At 37.7% G+C, this 22,475-nt stretch overlaps 1 protein-coding gene across 4 annotated transcripts in view; it reads left to right on the top strand.

Annotated features, from left to right (window-relative positions):
- HELZ (helicase with zinc finger) overlaps positions 1–22,475 on the top strand; it is an 85,951-nt gene that overhangs the window by 25,579 nt on the left and 37,897 nt on the right. For 2 of the 4 annotated variants that reach the window (XM_056505726.1, XM_056505724.1), the window contains 10 exons: positions 5–53; positions 469–544; positions 3,241–3,439; positions 4,447–4,554; positions 4,859–5,156; positions 8,074–8,341; positions 12,800–13,133; positions 16,872–17,002; positions 19,298–19,477; positions 19,984–20,085. In XM_056505726.1, the coding sequence (XP_056361701.1) occupies positions 5–53; positions 469–544; positions 3,241–3,439; positions 4,447–4,554; positions 4,859–5,156; positions 8,074–8,341; positions 12,800–13,133; positions 16,872–17,002; positions 19,298–19,477; positions 19,984–20,085 (1,745 nt within the window). Of the gene's footprint in view, positions 1–4; positions 54–468; positions 545–3,240; positions 3,440–4,446; positions 4,555–4,858; positions 5,157–8,073; positions 8,342–12,799; positions 13,134–16,871; positions 17,003–19,297; positions 19,478–19,980; positions 20,086–22,475 lie in introns of all 4 variants that reach the window. The other 2 variants (XM_056505725.1, XM_056505723.1) reach the window with 1 other exon arrangement.

The following is a 22,475-nucleotide window of genomic DNA, read 5'->3' as shown; positions in this document are numbered from 1 at the left end:
GTAGGCAGCTGGTAAAGTACCATCAGGATATCATGTAGAAGATTTAGAAGAAGGTATGTAACTCAATTTTAAAACTACATAATTTCCTAGTGAGAAGACTTGGGTCCTGCTGAATGCCCAGTGCTGCATTGCAGGTAGAATGCAAAAAAAGGGGCTTGACTGTTGTGATGAGTCTCGGTGAGATGGAATTATCTCAGTGTTGGCTGAATTTGGGGGCAGAAGTTTCTGTTTATTGACAGGGGGCTGTATCAGAGCCTGCTCCTTCTGCAGGTGGTTTGAAATTCACCTTTGTGACCTTTGCTCTAAACGAGCTTGTCATGGATTGTAAAACAGTTTTGTGGGGGTGGGAGGTAATTTTGCTTGTGTTCAGCTACACCTTGGGTTGGTGCTTAGAGCTGTGGATCCCTGAGCAGCTGCTGAGTGACTGGAAAGCTGAGAATTGGGAAATAACCGGGTTGTGTCCCGCAGGGTCACGGGATGGTTGGCACTTCCGCCCCCCTCCCAGGGGCGTCACCAGCAGTGAGGAATACACACTCTGTAAAAGGTAAACTCCTTTAACTAATCCTAACCCCCTCCAAGGCAGCAGAATAATCCCTCTTTCATTTACCTGCTGACAGAATGATGAAGAGGCCAGGAAAGTGAAGGTGCTTGTTAGAACAGGAATAGAGCTGTTCACAGGTTTTTGGAAGGGTCAGTTTATCCACTTCAGTTTATAGAATGGAATCACTAAGTCAGGATTCATAATCCAGTGGTTTGAGGGTAACAGGTCAGCTCTGTCTTTCTCCTCCACCTTTTCTAATTTGGGTGATTTCAGAGGTGTGAAAAGTTCCCCAGGCAGCAGTGTAAGCAGACAGTGCTGCATTCTAATAAATGAACTTTGTTGGTAGATGGGCTTTGTCTTCAGATAAAAAAAATTAGAATTTCACTCAGATCTCATTATTTTCCCTTTTGCATTAACTCAGATACACAGAGAAGATCCAGTGGCTTGTATTGGTGTTTCTCCTTGTCTTTTCCAGTCATCTGGTCAATATTGCCTATACTTTGTGTTGTTAATTGTCATTGCTCTACATAAAACTGTATTAATATCTATGGGGAGGAACCATCATTATGCACTTGATTCTGCCATTTATGTAACTAATGCAAATTATTTTCAAAAGCTCTGACCTGCTTTTTAAATGACATGACTGAATTGCTGATTTTGAGCTACTTTTGGCATGATTTTCTAAGATGCTAAATCTTGGCAACTCTTCTTGACTCTTAATCATGTCTGGTGCTTATTCAGCAATTTAAAAAAAGCAGATATTTACAATTTTTAGCTTGTGGTGATCTTTTGTTGAGTAACATCTATCCCATGTTTCCAACCATTGCTCTGAAACATTTTTCCACTGAAGCTGTAATGAGCTTTATGCTCACTGTTAACCCTTCCAGTGAGAAGGATGTGCCTTGCTCAGCAAATCCTTGTGAACAGCATAATTCTGACCAGGGACTGAAGATTTTAGTTCCTTGCAAAGAGGCAATTGCAGGTACTGAATATGATTTTTTGAAGCTCTGGTTTATTTTTCCCCTGTGTGCCATAAAGCAGTAGGAGTGCAGCATATTTATTCTAGATAATGAAGCTATGGAATTGCAGGAGGTATTAAATAAGAAAGTAAAATTGAGGGGAAAAAAAGTGTTAAAAATATGAACAATGGGATCTTGGAAAACCTGTATAATGATGACATATTTTAAAGTAATATGCTTTCCTGTTAAATAATGAAAAGGAAGCTCTCTTGATTTTAAATCTGCTATGTAGGTTATAAGAACAGGTCAGCAATTTTTTATGCTTGCACTCCATTTACTTTAGGAAGTGAAAATCATAATTGTACTTAAACATTCTAATGTAGTGGTGAATTGGAAAATTGACAGTAAGAATACTGAAATTGACTGCCAAGAAAAATATTTTAATTTAAAATATATTAAGAAACATAGCTTGAGAAGGCCCTTAGTTACATGGTGTTATATATCATGTTTATTTTGTTGTCAATTTGGGCATGCAAACTTTCAAGCACATTTCTTAAAGAAGAAGAGTATGCTAAATCAAATTATAGTCACTGATGCAAGTGTGACCTAGATGTGCGGGTACTTGTGCTGCAAGGTTTTTCATGTCACAGTCAGGTGTGGCTTGGTTTTGTCTCACAGCTCAAAGTTCACAGTTTAATTCATATTATATAAGACATGTACTGTGGAAATAAAAATGTGATGTTTGCATTAACTTTTTACAGTCTCCTTTTGCAAAACAAACAAACAAAACAGTCTCCTGGCCTAATTTTATTCTGCATAACCAATGCTTTCCTAGTAGCTTCAGAACTTAAATCTCTCCCCCTATTTAATTTTCATTTTGTCATCTATTTTTTAAATGCTTCACTTTTGAAGAATGGTGGAGCTGCAGCTACTGCCTTGTGGTTTATGATTTTAATACAGAGTTAAATTATAAATATAATTCCCAAGTTATACAGGCATTTGCCCAGACTTGCAGTAAATTCTGAGAACTAGAATGCTTCATTGTATACAGGCCTTTGGAATAGCATTAATTCGATGCATCAGCACATGCCACTAAGTGGAAAATGTACTTCTTTAAGAAATTCTTACTGTCTGCAAGAATAGATCCTTTTAAACTAATACACCCTTTCCAGAGAAGAGGATTAAACCTTTTCCTAGAGGTTTCTGTGTAGGTGTATTTAGTAGAAGGGGCCATGTGATGTCACTGTTGCTCCAGGAAAAACTGCTGACTGAGTATTTATCAGCTAATAATATAATCACTGGATGAAATTATGCTACATCTTTCCTTTGCCCTTGATTAAAAAGGGGCTTTGTGCATATTAATACAGAGCCTAGTCATTTCAGGGATGCTCTGTGATCTCCTCTTGTTAATTGCTGTACAAACACTTGATTCTGTTTTCTTTAAAGCTGAAAATTTCTTAAGACTTCAATCCCCTTTATTTCTAATAAACTTGATATACTTTTCTGGGCTTTGCAATGATAGAAACTGCTGCCTCTCCTAGGATATGCTGTATAAATATATATATTTCCAAATTAATTCACATTGACTAAACTTCCTTTAGTTTTGTAAGAGAAACTTAAAGAATGCAAATGTCCTTCTGGCTTTACAAATAAAATTTTGATAAATTTATTTTTTAAAAAAATTCTTTTAATTGGAGACTGAAAGTTGAAGGTGTAATGTTTTTTTCCTATTTTATGTAGATTTTTAGAGCAAGGGATCTGCAGGTATGGTGCCCAGTGTACTTCAGCACATTCCCAGGAAGAGCTGACAGAATGGCAGAAACGATACGCTTCCCGCTTGATCCGGCTGAAGCAGCAGAAGGAGAACAAACAGTGCTCGGGCAGTTACATGGAAACCCTGATTGAGAAATGGATGAATTCCTTATCTCCTGAGAAAGTTGTAAGGAAAATATCCTGCTTCTCCATGTGCTCGTGTTTAAAACTAGCATGAGCCTGGTTTTGGCCCTGACTATCAGAGCTGGTCGAATCACTCCTCACCAAGAAATTCTCCAGCAATTTGCTCCCCTTTCCATCTTGCCCTAAATTTTCTTGGAAAGCAATTTAAGCTGATTTGTGGGTTAATCACAGCTTGTGCATTCTGCATATTCTTTACTCCCAGCGTAGGATGGGTCAGGCAAGTCCCATGGTATTGTTCCTGTTCCCTGACTAGATGGCAGAACTTCTTAAACTGGAGAATGAATGGTAAAAGTTTCACAGCTTAGTGGAGAGTACTCTTGCTTGTGTGTGACTCTTTTCCTTTCCCTGCATCTGCAGGCACTGGTGTGAAGAACAGTCAATCCCCCAAATACTCAAAAGTGTTTGAGTACCAAGGACTGTGGGATATGGATGTGATCAATGTTAGCAGCTCTTTGGAATTAGAAGGAACATTTTTTGTGGCATTTGACCAGCTCTACTTAACCATAATGAGTTTTCGGTCCATCTATTGTAGATTAAAATCTGGGAAAAGTGGACTTTATGCAAAATGCATTGATGAGTAGAAAGTGTGATTCTCGTTTCCTGTTGTCTCAATAGTCTTATTGATGTCAGTGGGATCTGGGGTCTTCTGGGCCTCATTATATAACAGATAGTTTTTTCCAAATGAAATTCTGTTCTATTTTAAACATTTACAATTAAGTTGCTCATTGAAAATCAGGTCTTGTGGTTAATTGTCCCTAAATGGTTCAATTCTTCACTTGCACAGTGTGATCTGGTAGATTTAGCTTGCTTGTCTCTCTGTCTTAGCACATATTTACATTAACTCCTGAATGGGACTTACATCAATCCTGCATGATCTAGGAAACCATCCTTCCCTCTTTCTATTAAACAAAATGCTACCTTTTCTTGAAAGTTTGTGTTTTGGTACTGCCTCTAGAAGTTTAATGTTGTCTTCCTTTTCTTTTAATCTAGCTAAGTGAATGTGTAGAAGGAGTGAGAGTAGAACATAATCCCGAGCTCTCAGTAACTGTCACCACCAAAAAGTCCCACCAGACTTGGACATTTGCTCTCACATGTAAGGTAGGCCTACTTATTTTTTGAAAGTGAGTCAGTAATAATTAGAATGCAACCCATAACCTTTTGCAATTAAAATTTCAGTTGAATCATTCTTATAACAGAGAAGCTTTCTAGCACCTTCCCTTCTCTTTCTTTTTTCCTAGCAGCTCTGGTGATTATGTATCAGCTGCCCAGATTTCTGGAAATCAGGCAAGACCTGTACCTGCTCTGAGAAACTGATAGTTCTTATTGACCCTCTTTATCTGATTGTAAGTGAAGATACTCCTGGAATCATTTCAGTATTTCAACCTTTGCATTTCTTTTCCAGCCTGCAAGAATGCTGTATCGAGTGGCATTGCTTTATGATGCCCATCGACCACACTTCAGTATCGTTGCAATATCTGCTGGAGACAGCACTACCCAGGTATCACAAGAAGTTCCAGAAAACTGTCAGGAATGGATAGGAGGAAAGATGGTCCAGAATGGAATAGATCACTATATATACAAAGTCAGTATAGCCTTTAACACAGAAATCTTTGGGACTTTTCGCCAAACTGTGGTGTTTGACTTTGGATTAGAACCAGTCCTCATGCAACGAGTGATGATTGATGCTGCTTCAACTGAAGGTAATGTACTAAAACTTCTATTTTTTTGTACAGTGGATATCTCTCATGCCATCTCTTTCCTTTTCAGTTTTGGGTAGAACAATATCTCTGTCAACAGCTCAATAATATTTTGTACTTTTGTATCCTATGTTCTTCATAGGTATGAATAGAAATAGTGAGCAAAAGCTTCAGAGGGTGTAAATCAGGCAGATAATTGGGATATGACTTACTCTGTGTCAGGATACGGCTCCTAAGTATGATTAAAATGCTGGGAATTTCTAGTTTGATATGTGTCTGAGTGCAGCACTGGTAGTTCTGCCTTTATAAAAACATGTTTGTGTTTTTATAAACATTCTTATATTGATGAAGACATTAAATATGTCAGAAAAGGTCATTAGAGAAATGAAGTGTTTCTGTATAAGAATACACAGGGTAATAAAGTCAGTAATTAAAACAGAGTGACTGAGAAGTTGGTTTGTATTTTTTTCTTCTCTTGCAATACCTGACTAGGATTGTCAAAGGCAAGAGGCTGAGTATAGAGCCTTCTAACTCAGCAATTTGCTGCTGGCATGAATTTTGAAAATGTAAAGAAAGTGTAACTATATTTGTGTTTTCAAGTATAAAAAATGAGCTACAAGTTACTGTAAGTATTTAATCTGTTTCTTAAACTGATCTGTGTCTCTCAGTTCAAACCTGAAATAACTCCAGTATGAGAAAAATGTCATAAAATGGAAAGATGTTTGAAGAGGTGCAAAAAAAGAAGGAGGCACTTTGATTTATGGTGTTAGAGAGCTAAATATAGGTCACTGTATCACTTGGCAGTAAGCCATTGGGTGGGACACAGGATCTTAATTTTTAATGAAAATCTGAGAGATAAAAACACCATCAAAACAGAATTGTAGCATTGGGATTTAAGCAGAAAGAAGAAAAAAAGAGAGAAAGAAGGATAAAGGATGAAGCTGAGAAAACAGCAATTCTCTATTTCTGGCCTTTATTTCCATAGAACAGATTAACATTTGCAGCATTAATGGAACAAAGCTGTAAATAGCAAATACCAAAGATCATGGTCTTTGGAGATGACCCAAGCGCTTCTAGCCAGGAGCAGGGCACTGTGCATGGTGTAACATCTCTGGGAGCAGAGGCTGTGGCACTGCCAGGGAGTGGGGGCTATTCCATCATCTCCATGGAGCATGGGGTTCATCACAGACTTCTTGAGCCACTGGGCCTGTGGAGAACAGCCCTTGCCTTGTAAACCTGGGGTACATCAAGGGAACCAAGGCATGAGCTGCTTGCAGAGTCAGAGTTCCTGTCTAACCTGTCTGTGGTGTGGAGCCTTAAACCAAGTCCTAACCACAGGGATCCCAGGAACAGCCAATTGAATTCCACATGAAGGTGATGGATGAGGTGGAGGTAGCATCTGTCTCAGGCAGCTCATCACTAATACTTGTTTCAACGGATAGAGTGTTAAGAGCTTTACAGATAATTGTAACTACAGAATTCTGGGCTTTTCTTGTTGTGTAATCTAAGAGGTGTGTAATAGGCAAGAGAGAGGGATAATTACACTGGATCTGTGTCCAGTTCCATCATTTCTTTTACTTTTTGGTATATATGAATTGAGATGTTGTGGAATGTTTATGTCAGGTTTCCAGGGAAAGCCTCTCCAGTGCTGGGAATTAAATGGCTGTTGTTCAGCAAGCAAGAAGTCAGTCCTAGCATAATTACTGAGCTTTTGGGATCTGAAGTGTGATTTGCAGCAGAGAAAGCTTAATTTATGGTGATGTTATTTCAGACACACAAACCACGCACACTTGGACTTTTTCTTGCCGTACAACTGTAACTACTGGTATGGTTCAGGCTTGAGTGATGTATTAAATGTGTCTTCTTAGTGAACACATGAGATCAGTGAGTAGGATAAGCCATGTTCCTGTAGTCACAGTCAAGCTGAACAGAGATTTCTTTTGCTAAAATGCTGGGGTTTTTTTTCTTATTTAGACTAAAGACAGTCAAGATGATGTTAAGCATTTAATTTGAATTTGAAAATGTCTTTTTTGCACATTTTCAGCGTTGGTGTGATATCCTGGATACCTATGTTAAATCTTGCTCAGAGATTATGCATTAAGATAGCATATCTTGACTATAAATGCCAAATATTTTCAGCTCTGCAATTTAGCTGCAATTCTGTTAACTGATTCACTGTTGTCATAGTGGTTTTGTGGTATTAATGGATATATTCTAGGTGACTGTAGATAAGTGCTTGGTCTTCTGTTTCTAATCTTAGATATGTGGTCCCTGAAATCAGGGTACACTGAAAAATTAATTTCCTTTGAATTTTCTAATTTTATATCATGTTAGGTTACATATCCCAAGTTTTTCTTCGTAAAGTAGCTTTAGCTACTTTATGTAACTGTCTGCACCACTCACAGCTTAGGGGGCTGTAGAACTTTTAAAAAGGCTTTCACAGTGTTGCAAATGTGATGATTCCTTACCAGCTGATTTATCAACTTGTTTTTATGACCTTCTAAATTTTATAATACACATTGTAAGGTTCCTTACTATTTAATATTTTTGAAATCAGGGAATGTTGCAGTTGGATTTTAAAGCATATTGCAGTGCCAAGTCCTTCAAAACTGTTGGTGATTATTTAAATAAAAGTACTTTTTTGGTCTTTATTAATTCTAATTGCTATCTATAGAATGTTTGATTTTCTGGTACTCTTGGAGAGCCTGCCTGCTCTCTGAAAAGCAGAGATAGTAAATACCAGCAGTGAACTTCCTAAAGGTGTTGTGGGCAGAGGAGACTCTGCCTGTGTTTTGGTGACTCTGAGGGAATTGGTTTTACTAGTGGATTTTATTTGATAGTTTATTTTTTGAAATAAAAACAATCCAGCTGGGGATTGTAAAAACAAACCACACCTTCCCTGCTCTGTGTGTCCATGCAGACCTTGAATACCTGATGCATGCACGGCAACAGCTCCTGACCACGGCCAAGCGTTGGGATTCCACGTCTAAGACTATTGTTGAGTTTGAGCCTAATGAAACTACTGAATTGGAGAAGAGCCTTCTCACCAGATACCAAATCCCTCTGTCTGCTGACCAGCTATTCACACAATCTGTCCTGGACAAATCATTGACCAAGACCAACTATCAGTCAAGGCTCCACGACCTCCTTTATATTGAGGAAATAGCACAGTATAAGGAAGTTAGCAAGTAAGTGATTCCTTTATAAAAATATTCCTATTCAAATGAGGGTGGCAGCTTTTTTCATTAAAACTAACTCCTTCTTTAAGATACTGAGGCTTCCTGTTTCTTTGAATTGAACCTGAACAAGTCTGGGAATAGAAATGTTTGGTAAAGGTCACTTAAATATAAATTCCTGCTAATTAATTGAAAACAAATAATGTTTATCAGTCTGTGCTTACAGTTGCAGGCACTAAGCAGTTGTTGGACATGGTTTTGTTAATTATTATTGTTTCTAATTTTTTGATTGTCTATACAAAATTATATTAGTAATACTTATATTTTTGTTCCTGTGTGAAAGTAGGTTATGGCAAAGGAATATATAAAATCTTTGTAAAAAGAGTTGAATTGTGGGTGGATCAGACTGATCTTGTGATGATGTGGCAGCTGACTTTCCTAAATAGGTTGACACCCAGTTTCTGAATAAAAGTCCCTAATAAAAAGCAAATAATATTCATTGTTTGGTTTGTTGTGTCTTTAGGTGTTATGTAGAAATTACCCAACTGGTGTAGATTATTGAAAAATAGAGATTTAGGAAAAAGATGTGAAATTCACATTTACAGACCTACATGTGGACTTTTTTTTGTTTAATATATGTGGTCAAAATTTTTCCTGGATTCCTGTGGTCCTAAAGTGTTTCAGAGTTTTGTCACTACTCAGAATGGAAAGTCTAAAATAGATAACATCATTTTTGCCTAATTTGGTAGCAAATTTAGTTTTATCCATTACTTGGAAGTTCCAAATCCAGGAGGTCTTTAGGATGAGGAACCATTTCTGGAGCTACAAAGGTTCAGTTGAACCAACCCTCTAGAACTTAGAAAATACTGAGTAGTTGTATTTCCATTGCTTTTAAAGCAGAAAAATGGTTCAATTTATTTTTTAAATCTCAGCTGAAGGGCAGTATTTGACCTGTTTCTTATCTTTTATCTCTGCTGCACTCTGCTCTTGAGCTGGAGTCTAACACATGGAGCAATCATGCTTAAACACTGTTTCCAGCTTACAGAAATATTCTCCATCATACATATTTATAAACAGGTTAACTCTTCTAAGCCTTTTAAAACAAAAGAGGATTTAAAGTAAATATTATGAAATACCATTAAAACATGAGCAGTATTTTTACTGATAGAATTTTCACCTTGGGAGTTGCAGTTTCATAGGAAACCAAAGAGCAGCAAACCTGGAGAAATTAAAGAAAAATAAGTGTATCCTGTATGTAATACTTCTCCTCTGGACTATTTGGTGCAGCAGTAATTTATTGCTTGATAAGTTTAAAGTAAGTGCTAATACTTGAAATCTCCTGTTTTGGTAGTGTTGATGACAAACATCCTTTTGATCTTGTAGCTGACCCACTTTATTGTAACGAGGCTCAAACCAGCAGACATTTCCACTCCTCTGTGGCTAAGATCACACACTTGGTATTCTCTAGTGAAGTGTCAGGGTTGCAAGCCTGGAAATGGGCTGAGAAATCCAGATGCAAGTGGGTTGTAACACGTCTGAAGTGGTGCCACAGTGGCAGTGTTGATGAGCTGTTGCACTTTCAAGGGTTTGTGAATGTACATTGTAAGAGTAGTAGGATTGGCAGCGTGATCTTCTGGCAACACTGGAATAACTCTAGTGTCTGCAGTTCAGATTGAAGTGGATCCTTGGGTTTTAAGAATGCTGATGGTTTCTCACTTTCTAGGAAAGTGCTGGTTCAGACTTTATGTGGAATCACCTGAGTGGAACTCAGTATTGGGTGAAAGTTGCAGTGCCTGGATCATATCTAAAATTCAGCTATAAGGGAGTTCTGGACTGTCTCAGAGAACTTTACTTTTGTATCATGTTTATTTTGATATTTCAAGAGACATTTGTACAAGTTACTCCACATGAATATCACAAAATAGAATAATAAGGGAGTTACTGCTTTGAATTTCCGAGTGCAAACATACTGTTTTTGAGGAAAAGCAAATCAATGTTCCAGTCTTCATAATAGTTTGGTTTTGGTTAGTGTAAATATCTGTTCATGGTTTTAAACTCTTCCTTTCTCTCTTTCATGTTGAAGAGAAAAGCAATATATACTTGTTAGAGTGACTGGAACATTTTCTTGTATGAGCATTAGGGGATGTGAGGTGACAGACAGCTCCTTCCTTGCTCCCAGAATTACAGAGCAGATTTATCCTCAAGGCTGTGAACATGTCAAGTACTGGCTCTGATGGAAAATAAATTTGCTTTTGTCATTACTGTGTGTTCCATTGATCACTCCCCAGGCAGGTATCCCACTGCACACCCTGAACCTGCAGGTGTCAGAGCAAATGTGCTGAATGTGCATTTTTGCAAAGTGGCACCTGGGGCTTTGTCCAGGATGGGTTTGTTTGCCTTTGGGGAATTTATTGTTTGCATTGGTACTGTATGATTAATGATTTATGAAGTCATTCTTCATAATTATTCTGTGGTTTTAAATATGACCAACAGGGTTTCTTGTAGCTGCTTCATGAACACTGGAGGTAGGCTGGCATTTGCAATGCTTAGTAGAAAATAAAAGTTTTTGGGATTTTTTTATAAGCCTGACTGAAAATTCTCTCTGCAAATCAAGGGTGAGAAATGGATGAAAGAAGCAACTTTTGATTTTTTAAAAATCAAATCCTGAGAGGATTTTGTAGTTTTGTAGTTTGCCAGAAGGTGTCAGCTTGCTCAATGGAAATTGCTTGATAATCTAAACTTGAGATTCCCTTTAGCACAGCAGATGCATTTCAGTCATTTATGAAAACACTAACCTGTGTTAGTAAGCCTTGTCTCAGAAATGCAATAAAACTGTTTTGCAGCACGTTTTTATAAATCTGAATTTCAGTTGATCCATTTTCAGCAGCATAGGGATCAACTTTAGGGAAGTTTCAACAACGTAAATTCACAAATGTATCTCAGTAAGAATTCCCAGCCCTTGTTACCCACTTCAGTGTTTTATATAGTGTTTTAACAAGGAGATGTGAGCTGCTTTAGATGTTGCTGACTTGCTGATAGCTCCTTTGGAATAGTGCAGCACTTCAACAGAAGAAAGCTTGTCTTTTTTTGTGGGGTTTTTATTGGTCTGTGTAGAAATGGGAAGGAGTGGGTGAAGCTTTCACTGTAGCTTGTGCAGTGACCTTTGTGGTCAGTGATAACCAAACAGATCCCTGCTAGGTGAGAAAACTTCCCTTGCTATTGGAGAGTGGAGGACTGGGAAATTCAGATCTGACAATGCCCATGTTCTGTAAAGAAGCAGCTGTTACCACATGGGGGCAAACTTGCAGTTTTTGTGCAAGAGTTGTGATTTGCCAGATCTGAAAAAATATATTTGATTGGTTTGGTAGATGTTTAATTACCAAGCTAAAGTGTTGAATTTTATTGTTAGAGGCTTATGATTATTATACTGCAGGGCTTGAATGAGCAATTACTAGTTTGTTAGGTTAAAATAGAAATTATAAGAAGAACAGATCAAATAAAACCAGTATAAGTATGAAAAGTATTATAAGAATGTATTTTTCCAAGAGGTTTTATTTCACTTGTTGAATGAGTTTTACTTGTATCTGTAATTTGTTGCAAATTTAGGAAAAGGTTGCTGATGAGACAAGAAATGAATATTGTTACTCTGTTGTTAGATTTTGTTCCTCTTTGTTCTTTTTAAAACTAGGTTGAAACAATCTGTTTTAAAACCCCTAACACACTAGGAAGAGATTACTTTTTATTGGTGAGAGGTCAATGAATTGTGCTAATAAGTCACTTTCTTGTGTTGTGCATGTGACTTCTGGAAAATGATAACTGCAGAGGATGAATTTGTTACATCTCTGATTACAGGAGGAAGCTGCTGCTAACAGGAATTCTGTGGATAGATGGTTTATAGGGCTGAGCCTGTGGTGCCATTCCCTCATTGCAAATAAAATTATATAATTTTAATGCCTCCAGTTTGATTTGTTTCACTGCATTTTAATCAATCCCTCTGAATTATAGGTATAATACAATTTACTTTTTAAGATGGAGGTTGCCCTCTTTGGTATGCAGCCTGGAAGAGACAGATGGGATAAACAGGAATCTTGCTCTGTTCTTTGCCTGCTTGTCTCCCCTTGCATACCTACCATAAGATTACAGACTATTTAAATAGAAATTTTTACTGCTTTGGGATGTATATGATTCATTCAGTCTAAGCTTTTATTGGTATCTGGTATTTGTTTCTCTCTTTTGAGGTTTCTTTTTTTAAAATTCATAGATCTTGATTCTTTTAGACATGCATACTTTATAGGCTACAGTCAAAAGGAAAGTGTGGATATTTGACAGCTGCATACTTAAAAAGGGCCAGTTTGACTGTACTTGTTCATACTTAAAAAATAATTAATGAAGTGAATCTTCACTCTGAACGCCTGAAATTTCAGAACCTGAGAGCATTTTTGTGCACTGACTCAATGCTTTCTCACTTAGGTTCAACATAAAAGTGCAATTGCAGATTGTAGCAAGCTTCATGCTCACTGGTGTTTCTGGAGGTGCAAAGTATGCCCAAAATGGACAACTTTTTGGCCGCTTTAAGCTCACTGAGACGCTCTCTGAAGACACTTTGGCTGGACGGCTGGTGATGACCAAAGTCAATGCTGTTTATTTATTGCCTGTCACTAAAGAAAAGTCAGCACAGACCCAAGGAACCAAAGAGAAGGTTTATGAAGCAGCTATTGAGGAGAAGACAAAGGATTATATCTTCTTGAGGGTATCCAGGGAATGCTGTGAGGAGCTGAACCTTCGGGCAGATTGTGAAATGCAGGTGGGTGCAGGTGGTTGTGCTGTCAGAACTCTTTGCCTTGTGTTTGTTTTGCCTCCATAATTGATCTGTTTACCAAACAGAAATAACCTCTGATTAAGGTCACTGTAATTGCCTGGAATTAATGCATTTTCACCCAAGGTTTATCTCATCCCATTTATTTCGTTTTGGGGAAACATATGCAAGAATCCTAATGTCTTAATTTAACATGGATAATTGCTCTGGGAAGACTTATGTTGTTCTGAGCTCTTGGTTTTGTGTTTGTTTTCTTAAAACAATAATTAAACTTACTAATTGATTGTATTTGAAACTTGACTGGAATGCAAAATGAGCTGGGGCTTCAGGAACTGGCTAATTTTTCCTTGAGTGTCTTATAAATCTTGGCCTGAGGCAGCAGATCTATTCTGCATTAGAAATTGGGTCCTAAAGTTGTTTGTAAAATCATTTAGTACTTTATACATGTATCACTGAACTGGTGGTCAGATCCTTCAAGCATTACCTATATTTGAATGAATTTTAATTAAGAGGAATTTTTTTCTGATTAAGTATTGATAGAATTTTTGGAAAGTGATCCTCAGTCTAGAACTGAGGCTGTAATTTGAATGTGCAGAGCTTTTGTTAAAGGTGCTGCATGTTTCACTGCTGTCTTTAGTAGAGATATTCCCTATGTGGTTCTCAAATACTGATAAAACTGCTTTGATTTCTGTGGATTTTGGATAAGTTGGGTAGTTTCTTGCCTTTTTCTCTTATAATTAGTCTCAGAAACTTGGTGGTGCCTTGTTTACCTGCTGTTCTGGCTTAACTATAATAAATTCACAATTCTGCTTTTATCAGGCCATTCATAAAAGTGGGGTAGCTTTATTTTTGGAGTGGTTCCTCTGTTCTGTGTCCTGCTCTGTGAACCTGGCAGTGGATTAACTTCCTTTCCCACTGTTTTCTGATTGTAGAATGTATATTAAAGCAGGTTATATGCCTCTCCTTCCCAGATGGCCTCATTGAGTACTCTGCAACAGCAAATAGATCTATTTGATTCCATCCAAGCAGCATTAAAAGCAAAACAAATCACAAGCTGTTAAGAAAGTGGTAAATGCAGGTAGATAATAGGAGGGATTTAATGCCAGGCACCTTGCTTGGACTCCCAGAAGGGGCTATTTAAGTGTCACCCAGATGAGCATCACAGTTTTTCTGCATTTAAATTACCCTCGTTAGTTTTTGTGGTCTTTTGTCAGCCTTGAGTCTGTCTGGGCAAAGATATTTGCCCTGCATAGATCAAACCATGAGTTTGGGACCATTGCCATTTGAGTGGCAGGCTTTCCCAAACACCTGCAGGATGTGCCTGGGGGACAAATCAGTGCTGAGGAGGGATGAGTAGGACAGAGCTTGGGGGGAGCTCGAGGTACCCCAGGAGCTGTGCTGTCACTCCTGAAAAGTGCCAACCCTGCTGTGCAGAATGGGGCTGAGGGGCTGGGTGGCACAAATTGCACAGGGTGGAAAAACAATTCTTGAATTTTCATGTGTCCTATTTAAAAAATTTTCTTTACAGTTCCAAACACCTCCATGAGCTCCATGCTTAGTGCTGTCAGATTTGTTGCTGCCCTTGTCTTCAGACTTATGGTTGTACGTCTTGCTGTAAAATGTGATAGTCAAGATGAATATTTAATGTCTCTATATCTGCCAGAGATGGAAAGTTAATGGCTACACTCTGCAGGGATACAAGCAAACACTGTTTATTTACAGCAAAGCTCGTGTTGATTTTACATGCTACATAATGATGCGAACAGTGTAATACTGCAAGAAGAGCAGGAAAAAGAAAATGCCCATTTACAAAGCCTTTTGAAGGAGATGATCTGCAAGTAGTAAACATTACTGCTACACCAGAGAGATCCCTGTGGTGGGAAGGAGCTTTGTGGGCAGATAAAGGAGTGTCAGGTACAAGAAGTAGTTAAATCTAGAAGGATAAATTATTCTTCTCTATAGGGAATTCTCCTCCATAGGAGAAGGTTCCTGAGAGAAGTTTATATGCCTTTGAAAGAGAAGTGATCACTTTTCTTTTCCTTCCTTCTGTCCTTCTCTTTTACCTGTCAAGGACTTCTTAAGGTTTTTATATTAGTTGTCAAAAAAGATAATTGTAAAAATATATTCTAGCATTGCTTTGTGTTTGTTGAACTTTCTGGTTGGTAGCACTCATTACCATGAGATTAAAGTGTGATTAAGTAAGAATGGGCTGACATTAAATCAGTGAGTGCTAGAGGAGAAAGTAATTAGATCTGAGACTGGGTTGTTGCTATGGGCATGGGGGTACATTTGGAATCACTGCCACCTCCATGGCCTTTCTGTGGGGTGGCATGGGGGGCTGCACCTTCAGTTGGGGTGGTGCTAATGGACCAGGTCCAGCTCATCTTTGCTCTGGTTCTGTTCTTCTCCTAATTAGTAGGACAGAACCAGCTTCTGTCAGGTGGTTGTGAAATCTCTCAGTACAGATGGCCATAGAAATTGTTAAATAATTGATATTTCCAGGTAAATGAGAGGTGCTTTTCCAGACAGGTTGCAGTAATGTGGCTGCTGTTGGTAACATGTTCACACTCATTGTAAATCTCAGAAAGAGACTTATTTACTCCTATTTAATAAAAAATGCTTATTAGATTTGTAGCACAGTAATTACATAAATATATAGTGACAGCAGTGCTTTGGAAATAAACCTTAAAATGTGTATTAGTCTCTTGAAGTTCTTCATCAGCTTTGGTGTTTTTATGCTCGTTTTTATTAGTGCAGATCTGTGTCAAATTTTATCTAAAGGATTCTGTTCTGTTGTGAACGTGGAGTTCTTTGGCATAATACTCTGATCAGATTCATATGTTTCTGGAGAGATTAATTATTGCAAATTTAAATACGTGTAAATGATAATCTGAGCGAACCGTTTTTATGAATAACTTCCCCAGGAGCTGCTTTTATCCCTTGTTCAAATTTAGAATGTACTTTTCTTTTTAGCCTTTCAATATGTGTGTGTCAACTACTTCCACTATCCATTGTTCCATTCTGAATTGAATCAGGAATGTTAAGTGCTCTGCATGATGTTTCTGGCTTTGTACCAGAATTTATGTTGGCAATATCTTTTATTTACTAGCATTGAAACACCTATAATTGAGAGAACAAAACCAAGCATGCATTGGTAAGCAGCTAATTGTTAGAAATTAACTTCTGGGGAGTCCTAATAATTGAACAAAAATGACAAGTTAGCTGTTCCAGAGTGTTTGACTAGAAATAATGTTTGGGGTTTATCTTTGCTGATTTATTTCATCTGTTGATCTGGTAAAATTTCTGTCCTGACATTTTTTTGAGGTTGTTCTTAAATTAAGACATGAAAGCTTACATTTGTAAAACCAGTGTTTTAGGATAATAATGTTTTCCAGGAGTGTTTTTTGTATTAAAAAAATAAATCCAAGAATGCTTTCCCTTCATTTTTTTTTTTTTCTGAAAGTACAGTGGAATCTAATCTTAAAAGTCAAACAACTAAATTAAATTAGAGAAAATGTTGTATTTATCTTTGATTCAAAACAACAACAAAAAAAAGCAAGTTAATTTTATCACAGATTTTGGATTGAATGCTGTTTGCCGTTTTCTTCTGAGAGCCAGTGGTGTTCAGGAAGAGAAAAATGTATAATGTACAGCAAAGTCTAATGAGCATTTTCTAAATGAATCCTTTTTGTTCACCTCTCATTTATTCATTGGTTTGTTGTGCAGGTTGAACTCCAGTTCCAGTTGAACCGCTTACCCCTCTGTGAAATGCATTATGCCTTGGACAGGATTAAGGACAACAGCATTTTGTTTCCAGATGTCAGCATGACTCCCACCATACCCTGGAGTCCCAACAGGTACAGGAACATTTAAAATCAAAGATTGGGTGGGAATGCAGCCCTGAATTTCTCAGAGCAGATGGCTGAAATCTGTCCTCGAACAGAAAACAAGTCGAGCTCCTCATCAGTGGTGAGGGGTTCAGAGGAGGGAGTGAAACTGTGCTAAATAAAACAAGAGGAGTGATCCTCCCAGGGCCAGAACCCACTGGGTGAGCTGGGCTTTGGAGGCATCACAGTTCTACTTTGGCTGCAGGAAACAAACCAGCTGCTGTTAATTTCTGTGTGCTGTCCTCCTCTGAAAATATTCTGCTTTATAGGAGTGTCAGTGCCAGTTCCAGGAGTGCTGTGCAGGCTCCCAGATGTGCAGAGTTCCATTTGCAAGGGCTGATCCATCAGTATTTGTTGAGCTGCAGATAGCCCAGATTTGGGCTATCCCAGAGGGTGTGGTTATGGAAAGTGTGGCAGTGACTCTTAAAAGTTCAGCCCTGCCCTTGCAAGTAGCCCAGACATTTTTTTCTATACACATCTCACAGTTTCCTTTATGAAATTGTAAACCCCTGTGTTATATAAATACTTCTAAAGAAACTTAAGGCTGGTGCAGTGAAAATAGTATGTCTGAAAGAGGAAGCTTAGGGAGGAGAAATGAGAGGCTGTGTGGCTCAGGGAGTGTGGGCAGTATTCCTGCTCTTGATAAAAGAGGCATGAGGCTTCTGTGCTTGGAGACCAGGGAAATGGGAGGAATGTGGAACTGATAGTCTGTTGCAGCCTGGGAAGAGCTGTGTGGAGTTTTGAAGGTGAGAATTAGGAGTGTGATTGTGATGCAGGACAAATCAGGATATAGCCCAGGCATTAAAGGAACATGATCTGTCAGAAAGCTGAGACAGTGAGATATTGTAAGACAGAAAACACTGGAAAACTGTAGTTTGTCTCTGGAAGTGTAAGAACAGATCCTGTACAAGGGTGGGATGATTGCTGTGTGCATCAGAGCTCTGATAGTACTGAGAGGAGGAAGGGAGTAAATTCTGTTTAGAGTTACACTACAAGGCTAATGGAGGTCAGTGACAATGTGTTCACTGACTTAATTAGGTTCTGAGTGAATCTTACAAAGAAATGGTGTCTAAGAATAGTTTGGAAGTAAGCAGTGATTTCAATAAAAAGTTCTGTCTAGTAGGACAGAACTTTTACCTTCTATGCACATAACCAGTTGCAGTTGGTACTTTGGTATAATGTTTTGTATTTTTTGTGTATATAAATAAAATACATAAGGATTCAGTTCAGTTTAAGTCAGTTCCATCTGATGGCTTGATTTGTCCTTCCTTAAGAATTAAACCTTTTCTGTTTTTCTTCTATTTGTGTTTTATATCTCTGTTCCTTTCCTGTATTTCTTAGTCTCTTGCCAGCTTGTTGTTCATAGACATCTTAAAATTCAATTCCCTCTTGATCTTGCTCCCTGTTGCAAACTTCTTCTGAACAGAAACTTTCCCAGTCTGTAAGAAGTGTGGTGCTTGTACCAAAGCAAATCACATTACTAAAGTATGGCCATATGTGCAGCAGTGACAGGTGTTTGTTACTATGCATGTCTACTTTTGAATCTGTCAGTGGGAATATTAAAAACTCTGTCTAGAAATCTTCAACTTCTTATGCTCATTGGAATTTCCTGAAAGCATCTTCCTCCCAATGCTGGCATCACTGGCTGTGTTACAAAAAAATCCTTTTTTTAGGCTGCTTCCCTATTAGAGGTATGTGCCCTGATGACCTTAAATTAAAAAAAATTAAAAAAAAAAAAAAAAGAAAAAAGACAAGTTTGTAGTTAATTGGTAGGTAGTAGTTTTTAAATTTGATTTTAGATAACTTCTACCAAGCCCTGGGGTTGTGTAACTGTTGACATTTAAAGTTGACAGTGTAAATGCTGCAGGGAAAAAAACATAACTGATGGAACTATTATTTGCGTAATATAGTAGAAAAATCATGGTATGTTTACCTGCTTTTGTTATCAGGGAATGGTGCAGTATGTCCTTCTTCTAAAATGTGTGCAGGTAAACTGTTGTTAGGTGGGATGATGTAAATTGAGAATAGGTTGAAACCCCCACGCACAACTGATTTATTGCAAATAGCAAATTTTTATGATGAAAACATGTGATTATTTTTGCTGGATTTGTGGATTTCTTTCTGTGCCTCAGTAACACAACCCATACAGCAGCTCTGTAAAGGCTCTTTGATTTCATTAATGCTTTTGAAATCATCCTTCATTTAATTTCTGCCTGGCAGTGGCTTGTGAGAGCTGTTTGTAACCTGTGTGGCCTCCTTTGGCAGACAATGGGATGAGCAGTTGGACCCTCGGCTGAACGCGAAGCAGAAAGAGGCTGTTCTGGCTATCACCACCCCCCTCTCCATACAACTGCCTCCTGTTCTTATCATCGGTCCCTATGGGACAGGAAAAACCTTCACTCTGGCTCAGGCAGTCAAGCACATCCTCCAGCAGCAGGACACCAGGTGAGAGGGGGCACTGAGCACGCAGCAGGACCCCACTAGCAGAGGGGATGTGATTTTTGGCTAAAATTCAAGTCAAAGGTAGAAATACTGAATTTCCACCCAGCTTAGAAACCAACAAACTCAAGCCACCCATCATCGTTTGGGATGATAAAGTAATTTTGTAATCTTGGCCCCTATTTGCCATTTAGAACAAAACTAATTAAAATGGAAGTTATGTAGAATGGCTGTGATTTGCGTGGGAAGTTTTGCAGCATGGTAGATAACAAAAGCTGGTCTTCAGTAAAGTCTAGATTAATAATTACAAAATGATGATTGAAACACTTTTTGATAACTGAAGGGTTTGAGCTGAGGGCTGAATCATGGGAAGTGCAGTAGGTCAGTGAGCAGTTCCATGAAGAGGAATGTGCAGGAAGATGGCCACTGTTTCCTTTTTTTTGTATTCTACTGCTTTGAATTGTTTTCTGTTTCTTCATTGCTTTTTTATTTGCATCCATTTATTCCAGCAGGATTCTCATTTGCACCCATTCTAATAGTGCTGCTGATCTCTACATAAAGGATTATTTACATCCATATGTAGAAGCAGGCAATCCCCAGGCAAGACCTCTCAGGTATTTTTTTAAGGCTTATTATGTATCTATTAAATACTATTCTTAAGAAAAGGTGTCTATAAAAAAAGGTTAAAGAACTTTTAAAACATAAAGGCATATTGGCATTACCAGCAGTGCTTTTAAAATCAGCTAAAAGGAATGTGAAATACTGTAATTTTCAGTCATTTGTTACATAAAAATAAAGACATCCTTTTTTAAGCTTTTATTATTCTGTTGATAAATGTGTCTTACCTCACATAAATGTGCTCACCTAGTGAGCAAGCTTTTGATATGCTTCTCTAAAAGCTACTATGATAAAATAAAATTAACTTTTGTTAGTTTTGTATTTTAATTTCTGAAAATTTTGACTCACAATTAAAAGGCTAATTTGGAAACTGGAGCTCCTCACCTGGCTTTTTGGAAAAACATTTTGGTGTCATAGGAGCTACTTACTTAGAGAACTGTGTGAAAGTAGTTTGTCCTCTTCTGATAAATCAGTGTGAAGTGATTGTTTATGTGTTGTAATGTACTTACCATGGGTGTTTTGGGGAAATTGGTATAGGAAAAAAAAAGCAGCAGAATCTTAAGAGCAAGGAGGGTAAACTTGCATGGAAATAGTTAAGGAGGATTTACTTATGGGCATAAATCTCCTCCTGGAAACATTTTGCCCAGTAATCACAATGTGTACTTTATACTGCTAACTTGGTGTATGTATATTTTAAATCATGGGCATCATTTTCTGAGTGCCAGTGGGTGAATTTACAATATTGCTAAGAAAATGACTCTGTGTTTACTTGCTAGCTATTAAAAGCCATCCTGGACTTATATTTTATGCAATGTCAGTAAAGCCAGTGAAGTTATGTGAAAGGGCTACATTTGCAACAGGTGTAAATTCTCTTAGGTCTGTTGCCTTTGGTTGCCAAGTGACATTTTACAGACACTGAGGATCTGACCAAGGGAAAGAGGGCAGTGTTACCTTTTAAAAGATACCTTTGATCTTGTTGTGTTTTAACACAGATTGTCTTAAGTTGATTTGTAAAGCACTTTGGGATGAAAAACATTATGGAATCTTAATTTTCTGAAGGGAAAGATGTGTGTGTTCAACCCTTTTGGGAATATTGATGTGTGATTTAACAGTGCAAGGAGTTAAATACAGTTTTATTGTTCCCAGGTTTTTGCTGCCTTGTTTTCAACTGTGTAATCCAGTCTCAGAAATACAAAAACATAAAAAATGGTATTTTTCTTATGGTTAAAATTTATGTGCATATTTGCCAAGAGAATCACAGCACATAATTTAAAAGTCACTGAATATTTGAATTTAAGTTTAAGTGTTGTAGTATTTGTTAGGAAGCCTTCAGAAAATGCTGCTGGAGATTGTCTGATGCTGTTCAAATAGTCAGGACACCTCTATAAAAAAATTGAAGCTTAAGAAAATGGAGGCACCTCTGGAGTTGTGTATATATATTAATGGATACACAAGTATGTATGGTTCAAATAAAAAATCTGACAGATAATTGTTGTTTGAGCACAAAGTGCATTAACCTGCTCTGGCAGGAGTTAAAGGTCAATTTTTCTGAATCCAAACTGGAGTTATGTGAGACTCCCAGTTCAAAATTATTTATGAAGGTACCTCCCCTTTTGACTATTGTAAAGGTGTATTTTCAAATTAAAATCATTACTGTTAGATTAAACAGGGGCATCTGAGCCTCTTGGAGTATTTTAGAGGAAACACCAAGTGGAGTGGAAGCTGTTAATTATTCAAGGTAGATGTGCTGCTTGCAGAGCTTGTGTTTCTAAATAACTGAACACTTTGCTGTAGATTTTATCCCTTATTTATTCTACAAGCAATGAGTTGGCTTAGTGGGGAGCAACATAATGTTTATAATATTTATGTTGTTTTTAAAGAAGAAAAGCTAAATTATTTAACATTTTGTACTGAAAACCACGTAGATATTTCTGTGGGTGAGATGTACATTAAATAAATTACCCTGTCAGTGATGTGACATAGAAATTTAAAAAGCAGAGTTTGTGGGGCTTTTTGTTTAAATATCGTGTTATAAATTTGTATTTTCTCTCAATAAAATAACTTCCTATGCCCTTTGGAAAATACAGAGTCAGAGTGAACAGTGAGAATTTATGTTAAATCTAACTTCTGCACCTAAATGAAATAACAGTGAAGCCTGAAGGCCAAATTCTCATAGTCCTGATGGCCATAAACAAATTATTACCCAGAAAAAAACTGTGCCCCTGGGTTTGATTTGATGAGTCAACTGTATTAGGGGCACACTCCAAAACCTGCCTTTTACTGGAGAAACTTGACACTGAAACAATTTCATATACTTATGTAAATGAATGCAGAAATGTTTCTGAAGGAATGAACCCCAAGCTACAGCTGGGAGGAGAGAGCCACG

Source organism: Oenanthe melanoleuca, chromosome 18, assembly GCF_029582105.1.
Source record: "Oenanthe melanoleuca isolate GR-GAL-2019-014 chromosome 18, OMel1.0, whole genome shotgun sequence".
NCBI classification, from domain to species: domain Eukaryota; kingdom Metazoa; phylum Chordata; class Aves; order Passeriformes; family Muscicapidae; genus Oenanthe; species Oenanthe melanoleuca.
This window is presented reverse-complemented; position numbering and strand designations above follow the sequence as displayed.